The sequence below is a fragment of the Bufo gargarizans genome, chromosome 4, assembly GCF_014858855.1.
Source record: "Bufo gargarizans isolate SCDJY-AF-19 chromosome 4, ASM1485885v1, whole genome shotgun sequence".
NCBI lineage: Eukaryota > Metazoa > Chordata > Amphibia > Anura > Bufonidae > Bufo > Bufo gargarizans.
This window is the reverse complement of record NC_058083.1, coordinates 268,207,078-268,233,090: the sequence shown is the minus strand read 5'-3', so window position 1 is coordinate 268,233,090 and position 26,013 is coordinate 268,207,078. Positions and strand designations below refer to the sequence as shown.

General features: G+C 44.0%; 1 protein-coding gene across 1 annotated transcript in view; it reads right to left on the bottom strand.

Annotated features, from left to right (window-relative positions):
• Nucleotides 1-5,975: 5,975 nt before the first annotated feature.
• The window catches only part of LOC122935596 (cytochrome P450 3A9-like), a 61,900-nt gene continuing 41,862 nt past the window's right edge, over nucleotides 5,976-26,013 (bottom strand). The window contains exons 6-13 of the mRNA XM_044291370.1: nucleotides 23,001-23,089; nucleotides 22,558-22,706; nucleotides 20,504-20,631; nucleotides 19,744-19,819; nucleotides 17,211-17,371; nucleotides 16,216-16,442; nucleotides 13,173-13,335; nucleotides 5,976-6,223 (exon numbers count right to left, since the gene is read on the bottom strand). Coding sequence (XP_044147305.1) covers nucleotides 6,134-6,223; nucleotides 13,173-13,335; nucleotides 16,216-16,442; nucleotides 17,211-17,371; nucleotides 19,744-19,819; nucleotides 20,504-20,631; nucleotides 22,558-22,706; nucleotides 23,001-23,089 — 1,083 coding nt within the window. The 3' untranslated portion in view covers nucleotides 5,976-6,133. The remainder of the gene's footprint in view (nucleotides 6,224-13,172; nucleotides 13,336-16,215; nucleotides 16,443-17,210; nucleotides 17,372-19,743; nucleotides 19,820-20,503; nucleotides 20,632-22,557; nucleotides 22,707-23,000; nucleotides 23,090-26,013) is intronic.

The following is a 26,013-nucleotide window of genomic DNA, read 5'->3' as shown; positions in this document are numbered from 1 at the left end:
AAGAAGAAGCCATTTCTAAGCAAGATCCACAAGCTCAGGCGTTTTCACTGGGCCAGGGATCATTTAAAATGGAGTGTGGCAAAATGGAAGACTGTTCTGTGGTCAGACGAGTCACGATTCGAAGTTCTTTTTGGAAATCTGGGACGCCATGTCATCCGGACCAAAGAGGACAAGGACAACCCAAGTTGTTATCAACGCTCAGTTCAGAAGCCTGCATCTCTGATAGTATGGGGTTGCATGAGTGCTTGTGGCAAGGGCAGCTTGCATGTCTGGAAAGGCACCATCAATGCAGAAAAATATATTCAGGTTCTAGAACAACATATGCTCCCATCCAGACGTCATCTCTTTCAGGGAAGACCCTGCATTTTTCAACAAGATAATGCCAGACCACATTCAGCATCATCACAACATCATGGTTGCGTAGGAGAAGGATCCGGGTACTGAAATGGCCAGTCTGCAGTCCAGCTCTTTCACCTATAGAGAACATTTGGCGCATCATAAAGAGGAAGGTGCAACAAAGAAGGCCCAAGACGATTGAACAGTTAGAGGCCTGTATTAGACAAGAATGGGAGAGCATTCCAATTTCTAAACTTGAGAAACTGGTCTCCTCGGTCCCCAGACGTCTGTTGAGTGTTGTAAGAAGAAGGGGAGATGCCACACAGTGGTGAAAATGGCCTTGTCCCAACTTTTTGGGGATTTGTTGACACCATGAAATTCTGATTCAACATATTTTTCCCTTAAAATGGTACATTTTCTCAATTTAAACTTTTGTTCCGTGATTTATGTTCTATTCTGAATAAAATATTAGAAGTTGGCACCTCCACATCATTGCATTCAGTATTTATTCACGATTTGTATAGTGTCCCAACTTTTTTGGAATCCGGTTTGTATTTTCGCATCATTTGCTTTATATATGGTTGATATATTTCTGTCCGTCATTGAAGAGAACTCTCTTAGGCTGGGTTCACACCTGAACGTTTTACAGCGCGTTCCTACGCGCTGTAAACGCTCAACAAGGAGAAACCAATGCTTTCCTATGGGAATGGTTCTCACCTGGGCGTTTTACAGCGCGTACGATCGCGCTGTAAAATGCCTGACGCCCCAAGAAGTACATGAGCTTCTTTGGGGCGTCTTGTCGCGCGTTCCCGTGCATAGACTTTCGGGAACGCGCGAAAATGGGCGTTCACTTGTCTCTGTATGCGCAATTGCAAATGCCGGTACAATCGCGCATACAGAGCGCTCCTTTCAGAACGCTCAGGTGTGAACCCAGCCTTAGGCCTTTTGTGAGATGTGGGGGAATGGCATTCATTGGTTACAGGCATCACACTGACGTGATTGTGTCTGTCTAATGTGTCCCTTTGCGTTTGAGCGATGTGTCATGGAAATGATACATTCGCTTTCGCTGTCCCATCATATCGTTGGCTTATATTCAGGATATTTTGGGCTTTGGTGCCCTTATCCTGACTTATACAGACAGTTCACATATACTTATACAGACTTATACAGACAGTTAAGATATATGCTCAGTTCCGAGATGCAGTCTGAGATATGTATTTCCCTTAGTCAATATGGCTGCCGTGGCTGTACAACAGCAAAGTGCATGCACTGACTGCCGACGGTCTCTGAGAAGCGGGTGGTACGCAACACTTCCTGGACATGTGCACGCCACGGATAGCATGCGGCATGAGAAGATCGCCATTCACCTACAATCTTACTGGTACTGTCCTGCATGTGCTTGATTCTCTCCGGCCCACTAAAAATAATTAGCACTGGTCACTTTATAATTATCACCATCACATATGTGTAGGATGTATATTGATTATAAATTATATGGGGTTTTTTTCTTCACTTTTTATGACATTTATTGTATATGAAATAAGGGGTATATTATGAATTATTATATTACCAGTTGTATATACGTATTGTATCACATACATTGTATTTTAACCTTGAATTTGATCACTGATTTTGATTGATTGATTATTTGATCATGTTGTAAATTGCACATTGATTGTATCTGTTATATATACTCAGCTTTTGTCCAGTCACTTTGCTTGAGAAAGGCTCTAGTGTTGAGCCGAAACATCGCTTTTCTTCCACACGGGTGAATAAAGTTTTTTTTTACTTTTTCACTTCTGGAGAGCTACCCGGTTTTTATTTTCATATCAATATATATATATATAATCCCTAACTACCATTTCATTTTTTCTATACACATACAAAAAATGAGCACGGATGAAAAAAAATTCCTGCACTGAAAACTGAGCACACATGCTGATCAAAAAAAATCTGTGCTAAAAACTGAGCACTGTTGCTGATCGGTGATGTACGCACTGACAGCGCATGGCAGTCTCAGCTCATGGACTGAGGAACTAGATGGGCCAAATGGTTCTTATCTGCCGACACATTCTATGTTTCTATGTTTCTAGTGCATGGCTAGAAAAAAAAGTGAGGGGGGGGGGGGAGGCATAGAGACAGGGATTGAGATTTAGGGATCCTGGAACTGCTGCTAATGTACAATTATATTATTGAACATGACAGTAGTTCCAGTATAGTACAGCACAGTAGATCACTGAATAGCAGTGGAGCACAGGTGCATCACAGGTCCCAGCAGACAGCACAGGTGGGGACACAGAACCTCTCTGCACGCAGTCACCAACTGAAGTGGCTACTTGCAGAGAGGCTTTCACTATTCTACAATATATGCTACATCAGCCAATAACAGCACCTACAAGGGACCCCAAACAGTGATGTCCCTTGTGTAAACTTGGGGGTGTTTTGTGCTGTCCTGTACCCATCAGAGCTCACCTGGCTTTTACAGTGAGGAGGCTGTGATTGGCTGATCAGCACTGACTGGCCAATTGCAGCAATCTGGGCTGCAGGGGGAGGTACAACCTCTGCACCTAAGATGGCTGGCAGCCGCCATCTTAGCCCAGCCACTGTGCGATTAAGCAGCAGCTGTTTGAGAAGGCAGCAGAGCTCACAGTAGAGCCGCAGCCTTCTCGCAGCCTTCCCTAGGCCATGGTCATCGGTCATGTGGCCTAGGCACAGCTGAGCCCTATACAAGTGTTACTGATTACCTATACAGAGGATGAGTCATTAGTAGGGATGAGCGAATCGACTTTGATTTGCATAAAACTTTGTCAGAATACTGTACGGAGCGAGCGCTCCATAAAGTATTAGACTGTATTGGCTTCTATGAGCCGAAGTTATTACTTTGCGAAGTCTCGTGAGACTTTGGGTAATAACTTCAGAAATTAATTTCTACTGTTAAAAACCTTTTACCGAACTCGGTTTCAGTTCCAAGTGGTACCTTGGAACCGAAACAGAGTTCGGTAAAAGGTTTTTAACAGTAGAAATTAAATTCTGAAGTTATTACCCAAAGTCTCGCTAAGTAAAAACGTTGGCTCATCTGAGCCAATACAGTCTAATGCTGTACAGAGCGCTCATCCGAAGTCGATTCGCTCATCCCTAGTCATTAGTAATAAAATCTCAGAAAACCCTTTTAATGCATTCTAGGGCTAGTTTGGGGGCGCACAGCAGGGAAATAGCTTTGAGTATGGCCATATAAATTAGTGATCAGGATCCTGTAGTACTACACTTAATAGGCCTTGAAGGAAGAGACAGACTCCCTTAAAGTATTTCATCATAGGGTTTAATACCCTTAGCTGAGAAACACCTGTACCTTTTAAAACTGAATATAAAGGTATTTTCAAAAAAGTTTGGTAATACGCCATCTAGTGTATGTCATTGTTACATAGCTCCTAACTTTGAAAGAATGTAGTGGGACAACTCCAGCAATTTTTTTTTTTTACATTAGGCCACACCTTTAACCCTACCCAATCTCCAGCCATACATTCCCAAACCAGCCTAGTCCCCTTGTGCCCCACAAACATAATGATGAGCCTGTGCACAGTAATGATCCCCATAGTGCCCCCCACACACAATAACAATGACCCTTAGTGCGTCTCACAGTAAAAAATACCCCTAAGTCCGCATTAACAGCGTTGATGCCCCCAGAGTGTCCCCCTACATAGTATTACATCCCCCCTACACAGTACAATGCCCCTAAGTGATTCCCTCATGTAAGATGATCCCGTAGTGCCCCCCGACAGCGTGTTTTCCCCCTTAAAAGGAACCTGTCATATTGACCATGGTGTTTGAGTTGCAGGCAGCATGTTATAGAGCAGGAGGAGCTGAGCAGAAAGATATATAGTTTTATGGGAGAAGATTCAGTAAAACCTGTATTTCATTCATTTATATTCCTGCTCATTCTAGATATTGACATGAAGGAGACGGTCCTATCAGTGACTGACAGCTATCTGTGTATACACAGTCTTAGAGGAAAGGCTGTTAGGCTGATAGGACCCCCTTATGGACTTCAAAGTCCAGAATGAGCAGGAAATTATAGGAATGAAATACTAAATTATACTGAATCTTGTCCTACAAAACTATATATCACTCTGCTCAGCTCCTCCTGCTCTATAACATGCTGCCCTCAGATTGTTTCGCATTTTCATTGTGACAGTTTCCCTTTAAAGGGGTTTTGCAGTGTCGGGAAATTGATGGCCTGTTCTCAGTACACGGGTCCAATTCCCGGCACCCCTCCTTCCAATCAACTGTTTGAAGTGATCGTCATGCTCACGCTGGCAGCTCAAGGGGAGTGTTCTTTCTGCTGTAGCTCTTTCCCGGTAACTGCCATACCGCTGGTGGCAGTTGAAGATTTAAACTAAACGCGTGCAACCACCTCAGTGAAGTAGAGAAATAAAGAAAAGAACAAACATCAGGTGGCGCTATACAGACACATTTTATTGAATAACTCAGTGCCTATATGTCACGACCATGGTTATGGTCGTGACTCTTGGAATCGCATGCAGTTGTCTGCGGTTTGGTCTTGTTGTCAATCACAGGTGAGGGCTGTAGTATGTTACCTCACCTGTGATTGCCGCTGGCAACATTATGTATGCGTTGCACCTGGCAACCTGTCTTTGTAGGTGTGCCTTTTATATGTTTGGTGTGCACGAGGTTTGGGTGTGTGCACTGTGACATTTTTCCTTCACTTGTGGTTGTCTGCGGCAACGTGTTGTTTATGTACATGTGGTGGCAGTGTCTCGGCCTTTTGGCTGGCTCCCAGGACATGGTTGCCACGCATGTCGTTGCCGGCGGTAACAGCTGCTGTGTGATTGTTGTTTGTTCACTTCCCCTTTATGTGGCTGTTTTCCCTTGCCTGGTGTAAGAAGGGTTAAATCCCTTCTGTGTGTGTGAACACTGGTTGTGTCTGTGTGGGTGTGGCTACTTGGGCCTATATAGCTTCTGTTGTGACTCAGAAGCTGAGGGGTACTCCAGCCTTTTAGTAAGCTGGAGGCACCCTTCTGGTCTCTAATACCATCTGCCAGTGAGGGCCACCCTTGTGGTCATAAATGTAGTTATGTGATGTTAAGTTTATATTTATGTAGTGTCTGTTATTATTGCAGCTATGGTTCTGGCTTCCTGTGTGTTTATGTGTGCTGTGTCCTTTTATGTCTGTGTGTGGACTCCAGCACTTGTGTCCAGGGATCCAGTCAGTGTGTCTGTGGCAGGTAGAGGTGGAAGTCTTTCACTCTCCTGCCATATCCATAGTCTGTTTCTGTTTATATCCCCTTGCAACTCGGCCAGTTTAGACTCCTGTTTCTCCGCATCCAGGAGGAACAGGTGGTCTACCCAGCTCCTAGTTCAGGGATCGGCAGAGGGTGAGTAGGGATCCGAGGTTCCTGAGCAAGAGCCCTCCTACCATCAAGGTCGGCTCATGCAGCTAGGAGTCAGGGTCAGATTAGGGATGCGTTAGGAGGTGACCTGCTCCCTAATTCTGTTGTCCTGGCCGAGCAGCCAATAACATCTTCTGGCATCGCACGGCTGAGGGTTTTCTCCATCCTCAGCCGTGACACTATAATAAATGTTTTATTACATGCAATTACAAAAGTATTCAGATCCAGGTGCTGGTTTGAAAAATGTATAATATTTTTCTTGGCACAACCCCTTTAATCGATTTTAAACATTAAAATTTGACTCACATTACATTTTAAAGTTTGTAAAATCACAAAATATACATGAGTAGCCTAGACTACATATTCTGCACTCGTCTGTATCCTGGTGCTCACTCGTCAGCTGTTGTCCGGGACACAAATTGTAGAATAATTGGTTTCTTCGGCTGCATGAAACCTTGAGTGCTGAACTCCATTGGGATCTGTTATACAGAATAATATATACAGAGATGTCAGTACAATAAGGTACTCGATTTTATTTAGTATTCTGACTCTTTGCTGACATATAAATACAGATTTCTGACGGCCTCATAGACACTTATGTAATCAAATCCAGAAATTTATTGCCCGATTTTGATACTAGATATACCGTATGTAGTACCAACAAGAAATCTACTTGAAATTTAAATCCAAACTCACACCAGTGTTTAAATAACATTTTTGCATTGTGATATCTACAGCATTTATAGGCACTTTCATCATGTCCAGTTATGCTCTGGTACTTCATGTTCACCATACATGAGAACTAGCAGTCTTTTATAGGAGGCACATAAAAAATAAAAAAAAGTTCGAGCTGAAAGGCCATTGTAATAGTACATTACTCATTACTACTGTGAAAGATCAGACTCCATCTTTGTGTCTACAGTGGCCATTTTACATTGTATGACCTTTTTTGACATTAATAGCATGTGAATTTCTTTAGATGCTGGAAGGAGTAACTTAGCCCCCACCTTTGCTATTCTCGAGAAATGGCAACTGCTTGGTGCGACGTATATATATTTCCTGTATTCTGAAATGTATGTGTCTGCAGTTAACTGACATTTACATCTTTTGTTTCATAAGCATTTTTATATATATATATATATATATATATATATATATATATATGTCTAGATGTTTTGTGATAAGTGTGTGAGTGTATAACCGGAACTGGCCCTAATGATAAGTATTTGCTTCCATGAAAAAAATAAACAGAGACTTGTTTGAATACAGCCTTGACGATTGTATTATTCAATTCTTTCGAGTACTCGATACCTATTTGTCATAATAATTTGGAGCTCAGCATAAATCAGAGTAGGGGTCTTTGCCCTGACGCTACTATATACAGCAGTGACTACCCCTTCAACGTCTACATAGAGTCATACCATTCAAAGAAAACCACCCATGGATTACATTCTCGAGCAACTTACAAACTGGTTGTCTCAGACAAAATGTGGTAACTTCTGGCACCCTCTAACAACCTGATGATTTTGCAAGGTGAACCCACAGACAGCCAGAGAAATGTATTATTACACAACACCCATTCAGAAGAATAGACATACCAAAAATATATAAAGATAGCTGAAGTCCACCAGAATGGGAGCTGCTTCCTTTTGGGCCATAGAGAGGGTCCCAAGCAGGCACTCCGATCTATGATGTCCAAATGACTAAATAGGGCATATGGACAGGGGCTGTGTTTATGAGACAACCTATTTAATATCAAAATCGGCTTTAGGCCTCATTCAGACAACCATATCGCCGTTGTGCGTGTGTTGTGGAACGTAAACAGCAGGAACGCAATACATGGGCACTGGCCATGTGAACTCCATGGTCCGGTGTGGAACTATTGACTTAAATGGGTTCCCTGATCAGCAACATATGGCAAAAGATAGGACATATCCCATCTTTTGCGGTGTGGAGACATGGATCGGAAGCCCACAGAAACACTCGGAAGCCATTCCATGGGTTTCCTGGTCCATGACTCCGCACTGCAGATAGCAGACCAATTCAAATCAATGGGCCCGCTCCACAACCAGGAGTTCACACGGCCGGTGCCCATGTATTGCGGATCCGCTATTTGCGGTCTGCAACTCAGGCACGGCGGCCATACAGTCGACTGAATGGAGCCTTATAGCTAGAGAATAAATTAACTTATTTTGCAAACTAATTTTCATACTTGCCATGATGCCAGTACTGAAAGACTAGTTTTATGGAGCTACCTCTACTCCAAAGCATACACACTTGTCCCACACATTTACTGTATTGTGGGTGGTGGGAACTGGGATGTGGTTGTAAAGATTATCCTAAACCTAAAAGGGAATGTGTCAGCAGAAAATGAACTATTTCTTGACTCCTGTTCTAGATCTTTCTTTCACCTGCTCTGGTCTTGTCCAGTTTTAAGAGGCTACTCAAAGTAAATTCTCAAAGTTCTGCGTAATGCTATAAGGATTATGGTGGCATCAAACCTAAAAAAAATTGGATTTATAGGTATCAAAACAAGAAGTTAAGTTCTGTGTAATTTGGGACAGCCAGGTGCATGTACTGTATGATGTATACACCTAGCAAGGGACACAACTGGACACAATTCTCTACATTTGGTCTGGCTTTTCCTTTATGTTTCTGTAATCTTCATGTTATTTTAATATGCACCTAGTCCAGGTGAGATGCCTACAGTCAGTACTGTTATAGATTGTTGGTTCATTATTAGTAGTAGTATGAATACTTCAGCAATACTCAATGCACACATTTTGCAACATGCACATCATCAGATAATTCATTTTATCTATATCATACCCTTCAACATTTAAAAATATCTAATAGAAACAGATGTAATTCCAACTGGTGCTACGGTAGTGCCGAAAAAAAACCAACAAAAAAAAACCGCTTAGGCTACTTTCACACTAGCGTTCGGGCGGATCCGTTCTGAACGGATCCGCTCATAATAATGCAGACGGAGGCTCCGTTCAGAACGGATCCGTCTGCATTATTTTTAGCATAGAACAGCTAAGTGTGAAAATAGCCTAGTACGGATCCGTCCAGACTTTCAATGTAAAGTCAATGGGGGACGGATCCGCTTGAAGATTGAGCCACATTGTGGCATCTTCAAACGGATCCGTCCCCATTGACTTACATTGAAAGTCTGGACGGATCCGCACGGATCCGCACGGCCAGGCGGACACCCGAACGCTGCAAGCAGCGTTCAGCTGTCCGCCTGTCCGTGCGGAGGCGAGCGGAGCGGAGGCTGAACGCCGCCAGACTGATGCAGTCTGAGCGGATCCGCTCCATTCAGACTGCATCAGGGCTGGACGGCTGCGTTCGGGTCCGCTCGTGAGCTCCTTCAAACGGAGCTCACGAGCGGACCAGCGAACGCTAGTGTGAAAGCAGCCTTAGTTACAAATTGAACAGCAGCTTATCTTATGAGCTCCCACAGTAAAAAAAAAAAAACTGGTAGACTACAACTCTAGCGGGTATCTGTATATAATACTAACCCACATGAGTGTGGATAAAATACCTGAGAGTGGCTGACGGTTGCGACTTGCGATGACCCTGATAGAAAAAGATTTGTGCAGTTTGCAATCCCCAGTCCACTAGTAGAAGTTCACGTTTCCACTTGTGTGATGTGAGTACATTGATCAAGTACGGAGCATGCCCCGGCCGGAGACACGTTTGAAAGCTGGCACTCTCAGAATTCCGAAGGACACCTGCGGCTACCAACCATGTGCATAAGTCCCTGATGCTCTCAGCTTTAATTAATGCCTGGCGGCAGTGAGGAAGGCTTGGGTGGCCCCTTAGTCATCGGCCCACCTGGAAATTTCCCTGTAGAGTCTATGGCCAGTTCGCCCCTGTGCAGACCCCACATAATCAGAATACAAATAGCTCCACTTCATTATTCAAACCCAATGGAGCCATAGTATTTAAATGAAAAATCCACTTTGCTTTTTCCATAGACCTTGTCTTAATATGATCACCCCCTCTCCAGTTTGATTTAACCTGTTCAATACTGCACACTTTAGTGTCCCTACATTAAAGGCTCATGCACACGAAAGCATTTTGCGTTCAGTATACTGGCCGTTTTTTTTGTTCAGTATGCGGTACATATACTGAACCATTCATTTCAATGGTTCAGCAAAAAAACCTGAAGTGTCTCCGTGTGCATTCCGTTTCATTATTTCCGTACTGTGAAAAGATAGAACATGTCCTATTCTTGTCCGCAAATCACGGTGCTTGGCTCCATTCAAGTCAATGGGTCCGCCCAAAAAAAGTAACACATACGGAAATGCATCCATATGTCTTCCGTATCCGTTCCGTTTTTGCGAAACCATCTATTGAAAATGTTATGCCCAGCCCAATTTTTTCTATGTAATTACTGTATAATGTATATGGCATATGGAAAAACGGGAAGAAAAAGGGAAACACAACGGAAAGAAAAAACGGAACAACGGATCCGTAAAAAACAGACCGCAAAACACTGAAAAAGCCATACGCTTGTGTGCTTGAGCCCTTACCCTGATGCTTTTCAGCATAATGTCTAGACAAAGGGTCACTGGCATACTTTCTTTTTATGTTGGAGATATGTTCTCTCTCTTTTCAGTCAGTAGTAATTTTTCTATCCATATGACTCACCTTTTCCCTATCTGCCAACAACATTTCTCTGACATAGCCCTTGGACTCAAGTCTATCCTGGAGAATACCAGCTTCTTTTTCAAATTTTTCTTTACTAGTACAATCCCTACGAATACGTGTAAATTGACTCTTGGGGACATTTTAAGCCCAACGTGGCAGATAACAGCTAGACCTTGAAAAAACACTGTTTGAATATGTGGCTTTGTGATATGTTTTTGTCAACAGGCAATTATTTTTCACAAATTGTGAGATTGAGAAAATGAATGCATGAGTTGCAGTTTACCAGGGGGTTTACTGTGGGAGCTCTTGTTTACCTAAGATAAGTTGTTGTCCAATTTCAGGTGGTAGTAGCGCATAGCCTATTCAGTTTTATTTATTTATTTTGCTAAATTTGCTAAAATACCTCCTTTCGCCAATCCAGACTTAAAGTGAAATGTAGCATGCACATTTATTTCTAGCCCCTAGGCCAGGCATCCTCAAACTGATTCCCTCCAGCTGTTGTAAAACTACAAGTCCCACAATGCCCTGCTGTAGGCCGATACCTGTAGGCTGTTCGGGCATGCTAGGAGTTGTAGTTTTGCAACAGCTGGAGGGCCGCAGTTTGAGGATGCCTGCCCTACACGTTCCTGGATAGAGTAAGCCACTGAGATTCCCTTAAGGAGAATCTGTCACCAGCGACCTCCCTATCCAACTGTTTGCATAGACACACAGCTGTGGTTCACCTGATTACAACACTGTTTTCTTTTATTGATCTTAGGCTCCAATCCCAAGTTATGGTACTTTTTCTAATATGCAAATTAGCCATTTGGTGCAATGAGGGCGTCACCATTGCTTTTATTGCACCCAAGCTCCACTCATTTCTGTGGCCGACCCCTCCCTGTCGATTTTATTGAAATGGCCAGGCATTAGCAAAGCATCGAGGGAGGGGCTGGCCACAGAAATTAGTGGAGTTTGTGTGCAACAAGAGCAGTGGTGACGCCCTCATTGCATCAAATACCAAATTTGCATATTAAGAAAAAGTAGCCTCATATCAACAAAAGAAAAACAGCATTTCGATCAGGTGAACCACAGCTACCGTATTTTTTCTTTATAAGACGCACTTTTTCCCCCCAAAAGTGGGGGGAAAATGGCTGTGCGTCTTAGGCTACTTTCACACTAGCGTTCGGGTGTCCGCTTGTGAGCTCCGTTTGAAGGGGCTCACAAGCGGACCCGAACGCTTCCGTCCAGCACTAATGCATTCTGAGTGGACACGGATCCGCTCAGAATGCATCAGTCTGGCAGCGTTCAGCCTCCGCTCCGCTCAGCAGGCGGACACTTGAACGCTGCTTGCAGCGTTCGGGTGTCCGCCTGGCCGTGCGGAGGCGTGCAGATCCATCCAGACTTACAATGTAAGTCAATGGGGACGGATCCGTTTGAATATGACACACTATGGCTCAATCTTCAAACGGATCCGTCCCCCATTGACTTTCAATGTAAAGTCTGGACGGATCCGTCTGAGGCTACTTTCACACTCAGAAATTTTTTAACAATATAATGCAGACGGATCCGTTCTGAACGGAGCCACCGTCTGCATTATATGAGCGGATCCGTCTCAGACGGATCCGCTCTGAACGCAAGTGTGAAAGTAGCCTTATAAAGCGAATACTTCGCTGGCCGCTATGCTGCACAGCGCGGCCAGCGAAGTATCAGTGTGAAGGGAGGAGGTGGGGACACTTATGGCGGGGCCCGGTGCAGTGACTCTACTCTAATACACCAGGCCCCGCAACTGTTAAACATTAAATTTGATCTCTATATCTAATTGTAGACGCGCTGTACGGTACTTACTGTAGTACCGGAGGTATAACATTAAGACGGCGCATCGCCTGCCGCAGCTCCCTCCTCATGCGCCGCCTGCCCCAGCTCCCTCTGTCATGTGGCGCCTGCCCCATCTCACTCTGTCATGCGCCGCCTGCCTGTTCATTCATAAAGTGAGATAAGCAGGCAGGCGGCGCATGAGGAGGGAGCTGGGGCAGGCGGCGCATGAGGAGGGAGCTGGGGCAGGCGGCGCATGAGGAGGGAGCTGCGGCAGGCGGCGCATGAGGAGGGAGCTGCGGCAGGCGCTGCGCCGTCTTAATGTTATACCTCCGGTACTACAGTAAGTACCGTACAGCGCGTCTACAATTAGATATAGAGATCAGATTGAATGTTTAACAGTTGCGGGGCCTGGTCTATTAGAGTAGAGTCACTGCACCAGGCCCTGCCATAAGTGTCCCCGCCTCCTCCCTCCACACTGATCCATCTGATGGGGGATCTGTAGATGACACTTATGGGGATCTGTGGATGACATAAGAGTCATCCACAGAGCCCCATAAGTGTCATCCACAGATCCCCCCTCAGTGTCATCCACAGATCCCCCCATCAGTGTCATCCACAGATCCCCCCATAACAGTGCGTCATCCACAGATCCCCATAACAGTGTGTCATCCACAGACCACCATTAGTTCAAAACCTACCAAAAGCACACCTTTTGGTTCCAAATATTTTTTTCTTATTTTCCTCCTCAAAAATCTAGGTGCGTCTTATCATCAGGTGCGTCTTATAAAGCAGAAAAATACGGTAAGTGTCTATGCAAACTGGTGGATAGGGAAGTCCCTGGTGACAGATTCCCTTTAACAGTATGGCCCCGCCTCAGATGCCCTCTGGAATGTCTGCCTCAGAGATACTTGCTTAGACTATTGATAAATAAGTAACAACTCGAATAGTTGATTGTGTATGGAGTTGCTTGCTCACCAATGTGTCTTTACATGGTCGACAAGTGAAGTTCTGGAGGATGGCAGTAATGGCTACTTTCATACTCAACATAGCAAATCTCATCCCTATGCAGTTCCTCGGTCCATCTCCAAAGGGCAGAAAGGTGTATGGTGTGTGGTTTGCTCTATTTTCTTTACTGAATCTGGAGAAAAGCAAATTAAAAAGAATAAGTAATGCCTCAGCTTCATCCAGTAATATAAATCTTTTTAAGAAAATATACAATACAATATAGGCTCCTTCTCCTATTACTGCAGTTTAGAAAGATTTACTAGAAACATGAGTAAAGACAGTCTTAGACTAGTTTCACACTGCCAAGAGATGCGGCAGGCTTGTCCGGCAGAGAACAGCTTGCCAGAGCTCTCTGGATCTGGCACTACTGGAGGGTACTGCCCGCCAGCCCCATTGACTATAATGAGGTCTGGCTGGGATTCGGCCACTACCTGGCCGGAACAGCCTGCTGGATCTCTTGCCAGCAGTGTGAAACTTACCGTACTTTATTTAAAGAGGACCTTTCATTGTTCTGTACTAATGGAGATAAATACCTTTACTTGATACTGCTGGCTGTGACGCTCTCCGCATCCATTTCACCCATGTGAAAAAAAACTACTGCCTCATCTTAAACAGGAATGACTGTAACCAAATATTTCCTATAGTTTGACAAAATTTTTTTGTTAGCAGAAAGCATATATGGGGTCATCTATCAAACTGGTGTAAAGTAGAACTGGCTTAGTTGCCCACAGCAACCAATCAGATTCCACCTCTAATTTTTGATCACTCCTTTGGAAAATGAAAGGTGGAATCTGATTGGTTTCTATGGGCAACTAACACCAGTTTGATAAAACTCCCCCATAGACTTTATGAGCTTTTTTATGGGCCTTGTCAGGTACCGTATATATTAAGCTATTCTTTCTGAATGAGAATGCTTCTAGGGGAGAAAGGCTCTGTACATACAGCGTCCGATGGGGCATGTCATGTCACAATGTATGAAATCTGGCAGAAGGAGGCCCAGTGTACTTGAATGGAAGTCTCACTACAGAACAGTACTAAATAGAGTTGTAAGACTTGTGCATGAGCACTAAAAAGGTTGTGGAAACTTTTCTTGCAATTGGCAGGTATTAGAGTTTTTAGTAGGCCTCATGAACATGACCATAAGTATTTTGTGGTCCACAACTTGGGCATCCATGTTGCATGTGCATTTTTTGTGGACCCATTGACTTCAATGGGTCCTTGATCCGCATTTTGCGGCCAAGTATAGGACATGTTCTATCTGTTTGCGGAAAGTATATGCGGATGCGGAGGCACACTGATCATCCATGTGCTTTCCGTATCCATATGTCTGCAGTGGCCAAGTTAGGGGTGGCCCCAAAGCTAGGCTGGGTCCCCTGGACACCGTCGAGGTGTCACCTCACCATGTGTTGCTGCTCTCCGGAAGTAATGGTAAGGCATGTGCACCCCAATGGGAAATAAGTCCAGAGAGTCAGGGTCTGCAGTAAACCAGTGTGCTTCTTTACTGGAGGAATTCAGGTGCAAAACAATAGAGACGAGGCATAGGGCTGGCTTCTCCAGTCTCCTCCCTGAAAGCAGAATGGTTTGATGCTGAAAAAAGGCATGAGCTAGCTCTCTCTCAGAAGGCTTGTACCATGGCCAAAGGCTGGAGGTCCAAGGTCTGTACCTCAGTAGTCAGGGTGGCTCCTTGGTCACAGGGCTGGTGACCCATGGTCTGTGGCTCAGCGTCCCCATCTTCTGGTCCCTCATGCAGACTGGCATGAGTCTCCCCTCCAAGCACTGGTCCCTAACTGCAGAACACTAGGGTCTCTGACTGCTCTCCTAAGGCTACTTTCACACTAGCGTTTTTGCTGGATCTGGCAGGGTCCAGCAAAAACACTTCTGTTACTGATAATACAACCATCTGCATCCATTATGAACGGATCCGGTTGTATTATCTTTAACATTGCCAAGACAGATCCGTCATTAACTCCATTGAAAGTCAATGGGGGACTTATCCGTTTTCTATTGTGGCAGCTTGTGGCAGAGAAAACGGATCTGTCTACATTGACTTGCATTGGGGGTAATGCCGGATCTGTCTTGCTCCGCATCCCAGGAAGGAAAGCAAAACACAACATGTTGCGGTTTGCTCTCCGGTCTAGGAACGCAACTAAATGGAACGGAATTCATTTTGGAGCATTCCGTTATGTTCAGTTCAGTTTTGTCCCTATTGACAATGAATAGGGACAAAACTGAAGTGTTTTTTCCAGTATTGAGCCCCTATGACCGAACTCAATACTGGAAAACTTTAACGCTAGTGTGAAAGTACCCTTATATACCATTTCTGCCTAGACTGGAACCTTTTAGTGGGAGGAGTGGAATGGAGAAGCTCAGCACAAACAGATACATTGTTTCGACCCCCGTCTCTCATAGACTTACATTAGAGAGAAACCTGCTCTTCTTTAAACCCTATGGCAGCAGTGGAAAATTACCAGCTTCTTATTCAAAGTCCCAAAAGTCTCTTAGTATTCATTAACCCTTTCCACACACCCTCGCAAATACAGTGCAAATGAACAGGATATATATCACAACATACATAAAATGTGCAGTTACAGAGTATTAAACCGTGCATGTTAACTTTTTCAAGTGAAATAAAGTAAGAAGTTTATAACTTTGTATAGGGGAAACAGAGACAAATGTCCACAAATGTTCAGACTTCACAGTACCCCTTCTCCAGGGCACTACATGTCCATTCCACAAAATGACACAGGCTGCATCTGCATTATGTGCATCCGCAGTTTGCAGACCGCAAAATTGACACGGTCGTGTGCATGAGCCTTTAGCTTGTTGTGTTACTAGTACAGTAGTAATATTAACATTTACAGCCCAGTGACCACTTAGATGTTCTATATTCCTTTGACCATGGATAATAAAAAAACAGGAACCACTAGTCCAATGGACGTATTAATGTTCAATGTACAGTACAAAACTTTATACACGTGACATAAATTGATAGTTCAAAAGTGGCTTAAGTTACCTCTCAGGGTGGAATTCTTCAGGTTTAGGCCAGAATTCAGGGTCATGGTGCAGCACGTATGCTGGAATCATGCAGACTGTCCCCTTTGGTATGGTGAGACCATTAATCTCAACAGTTTGCTTTGAAACCCTCTCTAATCTTCCAGCTGGAGGGTACATACGGAGAGTCTCCTGGATAACCATATCCAGGTATTCCATCTGCATCAATATGTCATATGTAGGGCTGGCCTGAAGATAGATACAGTTAATGATATATGATTTATCAAAATTGTAGAACTATGTATGCTTGTAGTTTTTATATTGTATGCTACACTTTGATAAGCATCTTGATAAAGAAATGAAAATCAATAAATAACACAAGCCATAATGCCCTCATATGTCACATAGCATCACATCCACATATAAACAAATCACTGCCCCTGTCCCTGATGTACAGTAGGTTGGGTCATAATACAATAAACGTTGAAAAATGTAAATATATGTAGTGTACTTTCATGTTAAGGGTCTATTTACACATCCGTGTGTGTTTTGCGGACACCGGCAATGTGCGGTCCGCATTTTGCGGACCGCACATTGCCGGCACTAATAGAATATGCCTATTAGGGCATGTTCTATTTTTTTCGGGAACAGAAATGTGGACCCGGAAGTGCGGGTCCGCATTTCTGGATCGATGTGCGGCCCCATAGAAATTAATGGGTCTGCAATTCGGTTCCGCAAAATGCGGATGTGTGAATGGAGCCTAACAATATGTTTATTAACTTGAATATCACTTTAATTCGATTTTTTTTATATATGTAGTGTACGTTCATGTTAACGCTATGTTTCTAAACTTGAATATTACTTTAAATGCGGGTCAAAACAAACCCTTAAACTCAACTGAACAACTTGATGAAGTATGAGAATATACATTTATAGTTACCTTGATTTGTATTACATTAAGTTTTCATCAGCTGTTTGTAGTCGTAAAAATGATCACATGTACACTATCATTCTCACCTTATCAGGTAGATATGTGTCAACCTCCTCCTGAAGTTTCCTCTGAACATCAGGGTGGGTGGCCAGATTATAAAACAGATATGTTAATGTCAAACTTGTGGTCTCAAATCCAGCCACTATAAAAATAACGGACTGAGCCATAATCTCTGTATCTGTTAGAGCTGGAAAGAAAAGCACAGAGGATTTTTTAAGACATAATTAACTTTTTCCACAATGTCCTCTACTGGCTTAAATGTAAAATACACATAGTGGACATAGTGGATTATAAATAGAAGAATATAGTATTCATCAAGTACCAGAGTGTTTAATATAATAGTTAAAAAAACAAGGGGGGTTATTTGTTAAACAGAAATACACCTAAATTAGGCGTATTTCTGGCACAGATTGCAGCGCAAAGATCCTTTGCGGTCCCAATATGCAACTTTTCCTGCTCCTGTCAGGTCTAAAAAAGTGGTCGGGAAAGGGCTAATAAAGTGTCACTGAGTTTTCAAAAAACTTTTGATATGTCATAGAGACATAACAAAAGTTTTGATCAGTGCAGTTCTGAATGCTGAGACCGCCAAGATCATTAGAATGAGAAGAGAGAAGCGCTCGTATATATCACACTCTCTGCAGGAGACAAATTAAATAGAATTCTATGGGCCCATCTCGATTCTGTCCTCTGCAGCAAGGAGAGAAATACGATATGTCAGTGATTCTCTCGTCTCATTCTTGGTGTCTCAGCAGTCAGCCCCCCACTGATCAAAACTTTTGTTATGTCTGTATATATTAGAGACTGGCAAGGAACTGGGAAGAGTCAGAACAGGATTGGCAAAGGACCAGTAAGGGCTCTTTCACACCTGCGTTATGGTCTTCCGGCATAGAGTTCCGTCGTCGGGGCTCTATGCCGGAAGAATCCTGATCAGTTTTATCCTAATGCATTCTAAATAGAGTGAAATCCGTTCAGGATGCATCAGGATGTCTTCAGTTCCGGAACGGAACGTTTTTTGGCCGGAGAAAATACTGCAGCATGCTGCGCTTTTTGCTCCGGCCAAAAAAACTGAAGACTTGCCGCAAGGCCGGATCCGGAATGAATGCCCATTGAAAGGCATTGATCCGGATCCGGCCTTAAGCTAAACGTCGTTTCGGCGCATTGCCGGATACGACGTTTAGCTTTTTTAGAGTGGTTACCATGGCTGCCGGGACGCTAAAGTCCCAGCAGCCATGGTAAAGTGTAGTGGGGAGCAGCATACTTACCATCCGTGCGGCTCCCGGGGCGCTCCAGAGTGACGTCAGGGCGCCCCAGGCGCATGGATGACGTGATCGCATGGCACGTCATCCATGCGCATGGGGCGCTCTGACGTCACTCTGGAGCGCCCCGGGAGCCGCACGGATGGTAAGTATACCACTCCCCCGCTCCCCGCTCCTACTATGGCAACCAGGACTTTAATAGCGTCCTGGCTGCCATAGTAACACTGAACACATTTTGAAGACGGATCCGTCTTCAAATGCTTTCAGCGCACTTGCGTTTTTCCGGATCCGGCGTGTAATTCCGGCAAGTGGAGTACACGCCGGATCCGGACAACGCAAGTGTGAAAGAGGCCTAAGTTGAGTATGATTTTATCATATTACCTTTTCATTGTTTTGGGCCTTTTTTTAAAAACAAAAATCAGCCAGATAAACCATACCAGAGCTGAATGGAAAGCTGTGCATCCGATAAGAGATAAAATGAATGGGGGCAAATAAAATCATAGTCTCTCATTGTAGAAAGGTTGTTCAAAAAGTCCATATTCTGACCCACTTCTGGCTAATGAGATCTGACTTGTTGGGGAAATATATTTTGTCCTAATTGTTAATCCACATTTCAGGCAAACTTTTAGATTTCTTTAAATTTTAACGAAGTGACATGATTCCTTAAGAATAAAGGGATGTTCCTGCAAGAGATTGATGATGATATGGTGCAGACATAGGATGATAGTGCCACTATATAATCAACTGTAATGTGTAGGAGAATGAGATTTATCAGCCATGTTGTCTCAAGTCAGACATCTTACATTTCTATCTCAAAGAGTTTAGCAAATAAATAATTTGTTAATTAGCTTATAGATTCTGATGTGCTGTATTTTCCATGCGAAGAAGAATTTGAGCTGCGGGCAGAGTCCAACATAATGAAATGACAATTTTTTTTAAATTTCATTCACAATGACCTAAAAAGTTAAATTTGTGTATAATTTCATACACTTTTTTTTATAAAGATATACAATATATTTCCAAGATAAGGATTGAGTTATAATGAGTGTTTATAATGTGAGACAGCAGAGATAAGGAATCCTATCTGCTCCACAGATGACATAAAATACAAAAAATCCACAGGCAGCTAGTAGAGTATCTCAGCTCCATACAGAAAAAACAATGTGATATAGTTAATAAAGACTAAATAAAAAAATTATTTTTAGCTCAAAATAAGTACAATGCAATCATTGAAAAAAAAAAATGCCACCAAAGATGCACTTAGCCTTTAAAGAGATATTCAATCAAATAGTATTCTATGTACCTTTTTGATCCTTGTTCAAGCCACTGGCATCTTCCACTCTGGAATCCAACATAAGCTGCATGAAATCCACACGGCCCTGTTACAAATGAAGAATGAAGATGTCTTATGTCGTATTCCATTCAGATATGTTATTCCCTGTGGCTCTGGAAACATGTTTTCTTGGGGAAAAATCAACTACCAGAGATAACAGATGTAAACACAGGGAGTGCCCAAAATACCTATCTGTAAATTGGTAGCCCCTTTTGGACAACCCCTTTCTTTTAACATTTTCTGCAAGGAGACTTTGGGTTTTTGTAGTGGCTCTCTACCAAGACCTAGAGCATAAGCATTGTAGAGACAACCCCTGCCATTACTATGGGGTTCCTGAAAGAAAGGGCCCAAATGATCCACTTTTCTAAGATTGCCAACAGTTCTCCCCTCTACATGCATGTTCTATACAAGGGTGCGAGAAATCAAACCAAGGGTCCTAAAAAGGTGCAAACAAGCAGCAGGACCTCCAGTCCTGGGTGTTCAGGGTTAAAGTGGTATGAAACAACACCAGAAGGCAGGTCTCATGTATACCTTTGCAATAGGGAACATATTTCTCTATGAATGATCCTTCTCTCTGCTCTGGATAACAAAGTGAGCACTGATTATATACATTTTTGATGGAAGCCATGACACTGTCCCGGAAAAAGCATATGTTCTGACAGCAAGAAGTAAGCAATATTTGTGTAACTTATCATATTTCAGCATATCATAGAAATGAGGGTGTCCTTACTTTGTGGTCTTCTGCCTGTCTTTTCTCTTTAAAACTAGTAACAGCATTGATATAGAAATTCACAAAGTCTTTTGGAAGGAAGTTCACATTTAGCACCTCAAGAATAGGGCGGAGGAATGGGAAAATCACTGAAAGTTAAAGAAAATGCTTTCAAATAATGGGCGAGCAAGTATTATCTATATATAATGTAAATCGCATACATAATGCAGCTAAATAATAGAAGGCAGAGGGGATTGCAATGAAAAGTATATATGAGATTTTGATCTTATATTCATTTTAAGTGGATTCACAAACCTAGCTGCAGACACCCACTTACAAAGCAAATTATAACAGAAATTGCTGCACTTTACATGAAAGGAGTATTTTGGTGCAGAGTACAATCCAAAACTTAAGGTTTATTGTATATCACAGTTAATTCCATTCCATATCTAGTTCCATACTTAAAGGGGTTATGCAGTGCTAGTACATTGATGACTTATCCTCAAGATAGGTCATCAATATCAGATCAGCAGGGGTCTGATTGCTGGCACCCCTGCCGATCAGCTGGTTATAGCGGCCATGCTGCTAATGCGAGTGATGCACGCTCTTCACTGTTTAACTGCACGACGTCTAGATCCTAGTGGGAGTGCAGTGTAATTACAACTGCTCGTCCCATTCAAGTGAACAGGATGAGCAGTTGTAGTTACTCTCCATCGCCGGTACAATCTAGACGCCATGCAGTTAAACAGTAAAGAGGATGCAACACTTGCAAGTGTCATCAACCATCTGATCGGCGGGATGACAGGAGTCGGAGCCCAGCCAATCTGATATTGATGACCTATCCTGAGGATAGGTCATCAATATACTAGCACTGCACAACGCCTTTAAGTATGGAAAATAAATATGGAGAACCAAAGGATAGGTCATCAATATGCCACATAACCGCAGGGTTATCCCACAATGTGTTTAAAGCCCTGTACCTTCCAAATTTACTGCCATATACCCAAATATACCTACTATATGATTTTATTCTGTATTTTCTTACCCCAGTTTTATTATTTCTTTGACCTGCTCACTGAGAAGGCCGCACATGCTCAGTTTCATTCTTCATCTGCCTCTTGAGCTGTGATAGGGAGAGCTGAGACATGTACCCTTAGGGTACTTTCACATTAGCGGCATGGGAGTCTGGCAGGCTGTGGGTAACAGCCTGTTGGATCCGTCCTGCCGCTGGTTCACATGTGCCCCGGGACTGCCGCTTCGTCCCCATTGATTATAATAGGGCGGGGCACGGCAGGGCACGGCAGCGCACGGCGAGAGGCAGCCAGACTAAAAGTACGACATGCGCTGCCATGCTGCCGCCGGAACTCTGCCCCTTCCCCTATTATAGTCAATGGGGACGGAGCGGCAGTCCCGGGGGACACGTGAACTAGCGGCAGGACGGATCCAACAGGCTGTTCACCCGCCGGAACAGCCTGCCGGACACCCATGCCGCTAGTGTGAAACTAGCCTTAGCTGCAGCAGAAAGGACACTCCTTTTGAGCGCCAGCTTAATTTAAATCTATCAGAGCAATGAATGGGGAGATCTCTGGATCCAGGTACTGGGCTGGTTTTAGCTTTGTTAGAAAGAGATTGTCATGTACTATATGATGTCAGATTTTAATTTTTCACATTATTCATTGGATAACCCGTTTAAATCTTCAAGCTGGCAGATCAGGGGGCGTGTTCTTTCTCAAGAGAAGCATCCTTTTGCTGCAACTGGTGGCAGTAGAAGGATGGAACTGAGCATGTGCATCCACTTCACGGAAGTGGACAGAGAGATTAGAAAAAGAGCAAACAGCAGGTGGTGCTATACAGATGGATCTCATTGAATAACTCAGTAGCTAGAATACATTTTTAATTACATGCAATTACACAAGTATTCAGGTCCAGGTGCTGGTTTAAAAAATGTACAATATTTTTCATGGGACACCCCCTATAAGCTGTCTGAATTCAAGACAGGATTACTAAATCTGCCCCAATATTTATTGCCTTGCACTTTGTTCAAAAACGGTACATAAAAATTTGAAAAAACTTACCAACAAATATGAGAGCTGGACTAAATAATCCAACTTTTAGCAGTTTCTTGGTTTGGGTAACAAAAGGATCGCTAGGGTTGTTCAACGAGTCAATGTTCACACTAAACGAGCTACTGGTTACAACATCCATACTGTATGCGCCTAACACACTGAAACACCACACATAGGAAGCCATTAATTTAATTATTTTTCAGTTCATTAAATAGGTTATATAAGGGAATAAAATAAGTTTTCTGGGAAGAATTTTTATAAAATAAATGGGCCAGAACTGGTTAAAATGAATAAAGAAGCATTACTCCCCTCCACAGATCCCCCAGACTTGAACTGGTTAATCAAGACATCCATACAAAATTGGAAAATTCCAAAATAATAAATATGTGTGCATCAAGTGGAAATAAAAAAATCCAAAAATTCGGTTTTTATAGTACTAAATTTCTACTCACTCTTTCATGGCACATGGCTCATCCTTGTCCACGTAAACCTGGATATTCCGCACCAGTGTTTTTGAATAGTGGCTCATGATCTGAAACATCTAAAAAGAGATCAGTTATAGATTTAAAACCTATTCACCTTATTTATAGCCCAATAAAAAATCCTAATATGCCTCTATAATAAAGGGGTTATCCCACAAAACGTATTAGTATGCAATGAATAGAGTGCTTGTAATGAAGTATTATTGCAATATACATGCAATAAAACTATTGTTAGGATTTTCATGCACATCTTTCTCTCTGGTAGCGCCCCCTGCTGTTTCTCCAATGGCTGAAATTCTGGTCCAATCTCTCCTGTACCCATTGATGGAATAGGTTGCTCAGTAGCTTCCCTGCTCTCTTTCTCCTCTCAGTGTTGGTATAGTGAACTCATGGAGAAGCAGGTGAAACGGTCTAGGCACAATTCATTCCTTCATCCCTACTTCTAGATTCATAGAAGTATGTAGCCATATCTCTCTAAACAGTGCAGAGCGCAATTTTATCTCTGGCAGTGGTATAGTGTGTGTATGTGGGGGCTGGAGGGGCGGTTGCTCCAGGCATCAACCTACAAGGGAACGTCCCACAGCCTGGCACAGACAATGTCATTCACTGTGTTCAGGCCCAGTGGGCTGGTCTGTCAGGGAGCCACCCTACAAGATTAAACATTAGCTGCACTGATAATGCAATCCGTGAATGGAGATTGTGGGATGCACGCAATGCATTGTTTGCAGCAGAGTTCATGGCATTTACCTAGTTGCATGCCACACACTGCACATAGACCGGCTCAGGCCTGTAGCCTATGAGAGGGTTGGGCCTGGCACTGATAATGGTCCTGCGTTGAGGTCTTAATTTTTTATTTTATTTTTTCAGGAGGAATTTTAGTGAGTGGAATGGGGGAGCTAAAAAGGGATTGGGAATATCTTCAAAATGGAGGATTATATGTCACGGAAGGTGTACAGAAAACTAGAAGACACAAAATGAAGATCAGACTGACTGGATCCAAAACTAAGGAACAAAAGGGAGAGCCCTGCAACAGACCTGGCTCTCTCCCTAACTGCTTAGCCTATGCAAAAATCTCAATGGTAGATGATCGCATATCCTCGTACCTCGACTGTATAACACCTAAACACCCTATAATAGTGAGGGGACACAACCACCGGCTCCCTACACTTGATACGGAGGGAGTCAGGGTCACCTGGGATCAGGGGCGTAGCTAGAAATGACTGGGCCCCATAGCAACATTTTTTTATGGGCCCCCCTCACGGATCTCCCACCCCCACATACCTCTCAGACCCCCACCCCTTCCAGAGCTCCCACCCAAACACCCTTCCAGGACCTCCCACCCCAACATCCCCACACCCCTCCTAGACCTCCCACCCCCACCCTAAATCTCCCACCGCCAGTCCCCAGATATAATGGTCCAGAGATCAAGTGTCCTGCTCCCCCCTCCTGCCTATATAATGGTCCAGACCACCAGATTCATGCTTCCCCCTACTCCCCATATATAATGTTCCAGACCTCCAGGATCCTGCTTCCCCCTACTCCCCATATTTAATGGTCCAGATCTCCAGGATCCTGCTTCCCCCTCCTCCCAATATATAATGGTCCAGACCTCCAAGGTCTTGCTCCTCCCTATATAATGGTCCAGACCTCCAGTGTCCTGTCCCCCCCTATATAATGGTCCAGACCTCCAGGATCCTGCTCCCCCTTCTCCTTAAATGTAATGGTCCAGACCTCCAGGGTCCTGCTCCCCCCTTCTTAAATATAATGGTCCAGACCTCCAGGGTCCTGATCCCCCCTTCTCCTTAAATATAATGGCCCAGACCTCCAGGATCCTGCTTCCCCCTACTTCCAATATATAATTGGCCCAGACCTCCAGGGTCCTGTTCCCCCCTCCTCCCTATATAATGGTCCAGACTTCCAGGGTCCTGCTTTCCCCTCTTCGCCAAATATAATGGTCCAGTCCTCCAGGGTCCTGCTCCCCCTAAATAGAATGGTCCAGACCTCCAGTGTCCTGTTCCCCCCTATATAATGGTCCAGACCTCCAGGATCCTGCTCCCCTCTTCTCCTTAAATATAATGGTCCAGACCTCCAGGGTCTTGATCCCCCCTTCTCCTTAAATATAATGGTCCAGACCTCCAGGGTCCTGCTCCCCCTCCTCCCCAGATATAATGGTCCAGACCTCCAGTGTCCTGTCCCCCCTATATAATGGTCCAGACCAGACCTCCAGGGTCCTGCTATCCCCTTCTCCTTAAATGTACTGGTCCAGACCTCCAGGGTCCTGCTCCCCCCTTCTCCTTAAATGTACTGGTCCAGACCTCCAGGGTGCTGCTCCCCCCTCCTCCCCAGATATAATGGTCCAGGACTCCAGAGTAAGTTTTACCAGTCCCAGAGTCAGCCAGCCCTCACCTCACAGCCACTTGAACGTCTGCGCGCCCACACTCCAGCAGCGCTGCCAGGCCCAGCAGCACTCTGCTTTGCTGTACGCTCCACATCCTCCACTTTCGGCCAGTTTGACTGCCGCCCAGACTGGGAGCGGGACCGCTCCATCTCCTCATTGCAGGTATACCTCTCTGCCTCCGGCCGTGCCCTATCGCACCGCCCACAGCCTGCAGGTCCTGCAGATAGTGCTTTCTCTGTCTGTCCTAGAGGGGCAAGCGACCCCTGTAGCTACGCCACATGAATTAAAAAATATATATAATCCTCAGCCGGCAGCCCGGGCCCCCAGTGGCGTAGGGCCCCATAGCCATTGCTATGGCTGCTATGGTAATCGCTACGCCCATGCCTGGGATCCAGCAAACAGGAAAACACAAATGAATGAACAAAACTTATCTGTAGAAGACTCAGTAGTAGCATGCACACACTCCAGGAAGTTGTATAAACCGCAAAGTGATGCAGTATGGGAAGGGATTTAAAGGGATGCAATCAGTGCAACTACATGACAGCTGAGAGAGGCTAACGAGATGAGAAAACGAAAGCAAAACAA